Source organism: Marmota flaviventris, chromosome 9, assembly GCF_047511675.1.
Source record: "Marmota flaviventris isolate mMarFla1 chromosome 9, mMarFla1.hap1, whole genome shotgun sequence".
NCBI lineage: Eukaryota > Metazoa > Chordata > Mammalia > Rodentia > Sciuridae > Marmota > Marmota flaviventris.
The window spans coordinates 14,221,824-14,230,195 of NC_092506.1; the positions used below are offsets into that span (position 1 = coordinate 14,221,824).

The window sequence follows — 8,372 nt, forward strand, 5'->3', positions numbered from 1 at the left end:
CCTCAATTTTACATATATTCTATAAGTAAGCCCATTTTGACCTGCTTTTCTATCACTCCATCACAGCCTGACATTTTCGAGAGTGTTCTGGGTTTCTTAGGTACAGTGTTTATGTATTCGCAGTATGCATATATTACTCATTGCAACAATGCCTCTCAGCCGCTGAGGAAAGACTGCTACATAGGGGAGTTTCCCAGCATCGTCAAATTTATTGGTTAAAAAAAATACATCAATAGTTTAATTGCTGTGCTTCCTACTGTCCTTTGGTAAGCTGAATCCAAGTTCTCCTTTATTTCATGTAGCAAATGAATATAAACAACCATTGGACAGAGAAAAGTACCAATCTTTGGGGGCCTTAAGTAATTACAGCAAAATTGATTTGTAGAAGGAGCCACTGAACATTGATTTTAAAAGGAAGTTTAAAGGATGCGAGATGTAAGAACAAATTAATTCCATTTAGTGTAAGTAAAATAATTATGATGGGGATATGGGAGTAAACAAGACAAATATTCTTGGCCTTGTGGAGCTTAAATATAACCCAGACTAAAATGTTAATCAAACTGGTATTGCCAGGTGCTGTGTGTTTTAAGCATCAACTCCCAAATAAGCCATAGGAACAGCAGAAATCAAGTGTACTCTGTGCACAGTGAGGACGGAAGGATTGGAAGCTTCTTCGAGAATAACTTTGAGGAGAACAGTAGAACATTGATAATGATAAAAAATAAAAGCCTATAGATTTGCATGGACTGTTAGGTGATAAGGAAATTAAATTTTGAATACCTTATAACTGGAAAAAAAACAGCAGGGGAGTGGGGTAGGATGATGAAGGTCCAGAATAGAAAAAAAAAATATTTATACTAAGTTCTTGTAGACATGAAATAAATAGTTGTCTCAGTGCAGATTTCTATTAAGAACTTTTAGAGTCGATCAACCTCTTACCCATTAGCCAGATGAAATGTTTAAATGATCAGACCATCCGTTCATGCCAATGGACAGAATACTTGAATGTGATGCTCAAAAGAGTTGAATTTGAATGGTGGAATCGATTGATTCCAGTTAATTTCAACAATAAGTAAGGTTACACAAAGACTGTACCATACAATCAGGTACATCTGATGAACCTAATAGAAATGATACTTATTCCTACATTTCATTAGCTGTATGTTTCTTCTGCACAGTAATATTAGCTTCGCCAACTCCTATTTTGGTTTGGGGCAAATCCTGTAGTACCAAATACAATTACCCAGTTCCTTCACTGTGTTTCATCTCACTGTGTCTCAATGTTTTGTTGTTAAGGAAAAAATCGCTACTGTATCATCCCAATGTGAATGTATATCACAACTAATCTGTTTAAGAAAATAATTTCCAGGGCTGGGGTTGTGGCTCAGTGGTAGAGTGCTCGCCTGGCATGCACGAGGCACTGGGTTCGATCCTCAGCACCACATAAATGTGAAATAAAGATATTGTGTCCACTTAAACCTAAAAAATGTTTTTTTAAAAAGAAAATAATTTCCAAAGGAGTTCCAGGAATAGTTGGAATGAGATGAAATCATTAGAGTAGGCCAAACCCCTTTGAAAATGACCACTAGAGAGGAAAACATTTATTTTCAAATATAATTTGTATGTTTTTCATGTGACAGCCTTATCTTGAATACATGTCCTTTTTCTTTTCTATATCACCTTGTCACATCTTGTCCTGGCAAACTTCAGGCTCCTAAATCCACATCTTGCTTGAACCACAGATTAGGTATGTTTTGCACAAAAGATTTTGATTGTTTCTCTTCAGGTGCAACATTGCTCATTTGATGCTCATGTCTTAGTAAGACTGGATCATTTTAAATGTTTTCTTGAGTCAAGTTCTAACTTACTTGGTTTTGATGACATATAATGACAATTGTTTGGCTGAAATCTCTCTTCTGTTTTGTTTATTCTTCTTCCTTTTCTTTTACTGTTTCTCTTATTATTCAAGGATCTGCAGAGCAACTGGAAGACCTAAGAGGATGTAGCTCTAGAGAAGCCTCATTCCCTACTCCAGAAAAGATAAGGATTAAAGGGTAAGTATCCAAGGAAATTACACCATCCTGAGAAAAGAGGCAGAGGAGCAGATACATCCCACTAGACACTGTTATGTCTCAGGAACATTGTACTTCTGAAACATTTAATCTTTCTAAATTCCTTATAATGCTCCATATTCCAGTCTCCTATATACATTAAGGGGCCAAATAACATGGTCAATATGAAAATCATTAACAAAAGAGGGAACTGGGTTCAAACCCAAATTTAACAGAATACAAAAACCCTAAGCCATTGACACCCACTGGTCTTCCTTCCTAATATTTTGTTGAAATAACAAATGTTGAAGGAAGATTTTTAAGTCATTACATAACTGCAAAATTGTTATATGTTCATGACAAAAATTTGTAAATACAGAAAAGGTTAAGTCATCAACAGAAAGATCTCTATCCTGCTGACCCAGCAGCACCCATCATTACTAGGTATGCATTTTTAATTTAAAATTAAAGATAATTATTTTTAGTGGAATCATAAAACTAGAAGTAAATTAACTGAAACCATTGAAATGGGCATTTGCTCATCAACTTTTTGATCTAATGCCAAGAGATTTACTATTAGTTTTACGTTACATGAAGTCAAAGCCTTTCTTACAACAATCAAGTACTAATTCCAGTTTTAACTTTTTGAACATGGAATTGAAAATTAGACTCATGTCCAATGTGAATATAAAATTATACAAACTTTTCTCATTTTCCCCTTCTAACTTTTTATAGTGGTCTGTCTCACATCTTATCCCATAGCCATTTTTAGCAGCTTATACTTGTTAAGTATTTCTCAAACATTCAAATGATAGTTTTCATTATTTGATTTTATAGCATTTAATAAATTTTTATGACTTTAGAAATTAGTATGCATGATATGAACAGTTTGGAGGAAAATGCAGCTGACTGGTGGATGCGCAAATCGATGTGTGGATGTGGGAATCCTCAGAGCTGCTGCAGAGGGAGCTAAGGCCCCTGGTGCTCGGTACATTGTGGAAAACATGTCCTATGTCATACAGAGGGAAGGAGGAACCTGAGTTGATCTGACACATCAGTTAAGTGAAGAGTTGAAAGACCCTCTACTACATTGTATTTGGGGGCTAATCAAAAGAATAAATATCTTATTGATCCTGCTTTTTTTAATCAATCCTATTTATAGTCAAATCCTCTGCACCTCTTCTGTTCAACTGCATTGGTTAGATCAGAAGACATAAAGACAAACAAAAGCAATGCTAGTCTTTCTATATCACCATGCTTACACTGGGATGGACTTTTTCATGTGTGAATGTGACAGTCTGTCTTTAATAGAATATAAGCCCCATTTAAATTTATTTTCATAGCTGAAATATTTACTTTTCTCAGCTTATTTGAAGCTACTTTATATGCTTGCTCACATTTTCCTTCATTTTCAACTTTTTGCTCTGTGCCATATTTACTTTTTAAGAATCATCTGACTGTTTAAAATGAGTATGCTGAGTTTTACATTATTTATGATTATTCAGAAATACACGTTTGGGTAAATACTTCTCTCGTTAGTCACATCTAAATGAAATACCTCTGGAAATCCTTCTTTATATAGGTTGAGGACATTAGCATACTTTTATTTCTCTTATCCCTCTCTATCAATTACCTAATTATACAAATTACAGTTTTAAATACGCATAATTTATTTACTTTTTAAAAATTATATTATGTATATTTTAAATAATTATTCTTGGCAATTTTTTATTTGTTTGCAGTGACCTCTTAATGTTAAATATATTATTTACTATGTGATTTTTTTTTCAAAGCATATTATTTTACATTACAACTTTCCCAGTCCTGAATTATATGTTCTGATTACTCACTCAGCAACACAGAGCCTTTGTCGAGGGGTTGTTTTAATTGTATTTGCTAGGATATGTTTCCTAAGCCCTTGTAAATCTGGAAAAGTCTTTCTGTTGCTTTTGAACATAAATCACTAAAGCCTGTTCTTTCACAATTTGTTTTTCTTTAAACTCTTGTAGACAGCGCTCTATTGTCTCTTAGATCTTTTTTTATTGTTAAAAATAAAGTTGTACTCCAATCTGAAAGTGCTTAATTTATGGGCATTTGTCCCATTCCCAGATGTTTATAAAACCCTTTCTTATCCTCCTGATTGTCCTAACGCATAACTCAATCCTTCTATTGCATTTTTAGGTTTCTTACCATCTTTTTCTTATCTCAGAAAGCTGCAATTTAATTTTAACTTGGCTGTTCAGTACTTTGTCATTCGAATTTGTCCAAGACCAAAAGTTTAGGTTCCTGGTTGGAAATTTAGAGAAAATTTTTAAATAAAAGGAAGTGTATGAAGAGCATATATCAGAAAGAATTGGAATAAAAGATGAGTAAGTATCAGAAAGGATTGGAATAAAAGATGTTTGCCTAGTATTATATGGAGGCAAAACATCTGAGTATAAAGGAACAACTCATGAATAACCTACTATAATGGGTATGTTCTTTCATTAAGTAATGGAAAGAAGAGTATTGTTACACAATAACAACAATAACCTCTGAAGACAAGGTGTTGAACCAGTTACAATAAAGTCCTTGCTTTGTCCTTACACATGTAAATTGAGTCACAGTTAAACTAAGCTGTGATAAAAGGCAACAGTCATTACTTTTGTGAGGAGATAAGGAAGGTTGCTTGTAGATTCTTGGAATTGTTCCTATTTCTTAACCTTCGTAGTGGTTATAGGGTGATATATTTACTGTACAAAAATAAATAAATAAAGTTGTATATGTAGGATCTGGGAACTCCTCTGTGTACAGTCTCTATTTCAATAAGAATGCTTACCAAAATATGAAGCACCCATTTATCTAACTATAAAAATATCTACAACTATGTAACTCTTTAATTCAATGCAAGCAAAGTATTAACTCTCTGTCAATTGGATTTAAAATACCAGGACGTTTTGTTTTGTTTTGTTTTAAGACATTTCACCAGAAATATCTCCATGTCTCCTCACCAGGATCTTCCACAGAGGAGTGTCTACCCCATTCATAAAAATTTCCAAGGAAAAACATGCCAGACCCCTGTCATGAATTCATTCCCGAGCATCGTGGTTGGAAACCAGATAAGTAAATAGGTAATTCCAAGTCAAAACTCGGATTTTAAATCCCTGTTGTGCGCAGGCCGTGAAGCCACTCAACCAACCAGCGCTCGCCACTTGCCCTTGGTTCCTTTGGCCGAGGGCATGTTGGCTTGGAACCCTGGGCTCAACCAGTCCGGCCCCGCCGAGTTCGTGTTCCGCGTGTTCACGGCTGTCCCTGCGCTCCGGGTCCTGCTCTTCCTTCTCTTCCTCCTCCTCTACTTGCTGATCCTCTGCGGCAACACAGCCATCGTCTGCGTGGTGTGCACACGCAGCTCGCTCCGCACCCCCATGTATTTCTTCCTGTCCACTCTGTCCTCCCTGGAAATCTGCTACACCTCTGTGGTGGTGCCCTTGATGCTCTCTAACATTTTGGGGGCCCAGAAGCCCATCTCCTTAGCCGGCTGCGGGGCCCAGATGTTCTTCTTCGTCACCCTTGGCAGCACCGACTGCTTTCTCCTGGCCGTCATGGCCTACGATCGGTACGTGGCCATCTGCCACCCGCTGCACTACACCCTCATCATGACCCACAGGCTGTGCGTCCAGATGGTGGTGGGCTCCGTGGGCCTGGCCCTCGTCCTCTCGCTGCAGCTCACCGCCCTGATCTTCACCCTGCCCTTCTGCGGGCGCCGTCGGGAGATCAACCACTTCCTCTGCGACGTGCCCCCGGTGCTGCGCCTGGCCTGTGCCGACATCCGCGTGCACCAGGCCGTGCTCTACGTCGTGGGCATCCTGGTGCTGACCGTCCCCTTCCTGCTCATCTGTGTCTCCTACGTGTTCATCGCCTCCGCCATCCTGCGCATCCGTTCAGCCGAGGGCCGGCGCCGCGCCTTCTCCACCTGCTCCTCGCACCTCACCGTGGTCCTGCTGCAGTATGGCTGTTGCAGCCTGGTCTACCTGCGGCCGCGGTCCAGCACCTCGGAGGACGAGGACCGCCAGATCGCCCTGGTCTACACCTTTGTTACCCCCTTACTCAACCCTTTGATTTATACCCTTAGGAACAAGGATGTTAAAGGTGCTCTGAGGAATGCCATCATCAGTAAAGCAGCCTCTGAGTCCAACTGAAGGCCTAGGGGTTGGGGTGGGCATCTGTCAGCTGTATGTCAATCAACTCTAAATCACAAATTGAATTAAAAATATTTACTTTCCCAAACTCGGTGTTTGAATTTTTGTTGTTGTTTTTGTTGTTGTGCCTTATTTCTAAAACCTACACTCTTTTTTTTTTTAAAGTGCTTTAAATAAGATTGAATTTCTGAACTGAATTTCTTCCAGTGTAGGACCTCTACTTAGTCCTACTTTAAAGATTCCCAGCCACCCAAGTAATTACTGTATCAGGAACCCTCCTGCAGTGAATAAAGGTTGGTACCTGTAGACGCATCCTCCTGAGGAGATAATGATATTGATTTTATCCCGTGAAAGGTATCTTAAGAAAGGAAAATTCATAAAGACACATTTTACTCAAATGTGTTTTACTGTGTTAAAGGTAATGGTAAATCGTAGCTTATTTAATGTATGAATTTCATTCATTCCATCCATCCCAACTGGTTGTCTTCATTTTCTTTCATTTTGCCACGCTAGGACAGGGACAGATCAACCACAGAATTAGTTTTCATTGACTAAGCACCTCAGATTCCCAGCCTTAGGAGGGTATTAAGGACAACCGCTGATGATTGGCAGCACGGCCTGCGTGAGCGCCCCCTACTGGTGGTTCTCACGCAGGCCTTTGGCGCTCTGCCTCTTTCACACCTTCATAATGGCTGCTGCTCATAGATCTACTCAGCAGGTGGCGCTACTGTTCCTCCCACTTCAGAACTCTCCAGTGGAACCATGATCTTCAGGTACCTGTGACCCAGTTCGGGATAAACTCTCAAGTAGAATCCACATCCCTCTCTGGTGTTCACAGCAGACATCCTGCTCCACTTTCTCATGCACACCCTGAGGAACAACAAGGTGAAGAGGGCTCTGGGGACAACTCCTCCCAGGAATTATATCTTCCAAAACAGCTATGGGAGGGTCCAGCCCCAAAAGCTGATTCCAGTGAACCACACCTGGAAGAAAGTGAGAGTATCTGCTTGCAAGTATTAAAAACTGACCTAAGAAATTGGTATGAATTTTCTGAATGTCATATGATTAAGTATCACAAAGGTCTTGAAAAGTTTTTATCCTTTGATTTCATGCAATGTGTACTCCAAAAACATCATCTCAGTAAATTTTCAGAGTCAAACAAAATCGAAAAATATAAGGCTGCTGCTTACATAAATATAAAATGAAAACCAATTAAATCTATAAAATGGAAAGCAATTAAGACCTACAAAATTTATAATATTCTATACAAAAATGAAGCAAACTTAAAATTATATTTAGAATAATATTTAATAATTCAGGGAAAGTTTTATCATTATATGTATAAGTGACAAAATTAAGATTCAAACTTGTATTTACCATAGGAACCTAATTTTCTTTGTTCATTTTTGGCAGAACTGGGGATTGAACCCAGGCCTTGTGCTTGCTGGGTAAGTGATCTATCTCTAAGCTACATTCCCAGCACTAGAAATCCACTTTTGTAAAAATATAGGTGTGTAATATTAAATAGAAATACACCAAAAAGTTAATAGTCATTATCTGTGCCTTGTAGGATGCTTTTTTAAAATTTGCTTCTTTAGTTCTTGATGCATTTTCCACATTTTCTAAAGCAAGCCTGTGTTCTTATAATCGGACCAATAAAATTTTTAAAAAGAAATTGGAGGTTCATATAGATTGATTTGGCATGCAAACCTCCCATCATCACAGCTTGAAGCCATTTTTGTATTTTTCCTAGTTTAGGACTGATTCTTTGGGCTCCTTTTTTCCTTCAAAACTGCTTTTGATGCATTTAATTTTTAAGCTGATTTCACATGGGGATAAGGAGAAGAACTACAAAGTGTTACTTATTCTGGGGACAGCCACAGATTTGACAATATATTAGAAATGCTTTTGCTTCCAAGTAAATGCTGCAGGAGAAGAATAAAACTCCCTGGTCGACAGGCTGCTTATCAGCCTACCCAGGCCAAGTCAGATCAGAACATAAGGCATCAATTATATTTGTACACATTGTGTCAGGCATTGTCTGAAATACCATCAAAAGAGAAGTTTGCTTCTGTATTTTCATGCTTCCTTTCATTCTCTGTTTAATGTAACAAATCATACAGGAAATTAACTTGGAACTCAA

General features: G+C 38.2%; 1 protein-coding gene across 1 annotated transcript; it reads left to right on the top strand.

The window, feature by feature from the left end:
• The first annotated feature begins 5,269 nt into the window (after positions 1-5,269).
• On the top strand, positions 5,270-6,229 carry Or10q1 (olfactory receptor family 10 subfamily Q member 1). Its single transcript, XM_027944794.2, has one exon. The coding sequence runs from the start codon at positions 5,270-5,272 to the stop codon at positions 6,227-6,229; it is 960 nt and encodes a 319-aa protein (XP_027800595.2).
• The last annotated feature ends 2,143 nt before the right edge of the window (positions 6,230-8,372 follow it).

Coding starts and splice junctions, on each gene's coding strand:
- Or10q1 (XM_027944794.2), top strand. CDS start 5,270: ATGTTGGCTTGGAACCCTGGGCTCAACCAGTCCGGCCCCGCCGAGTTC.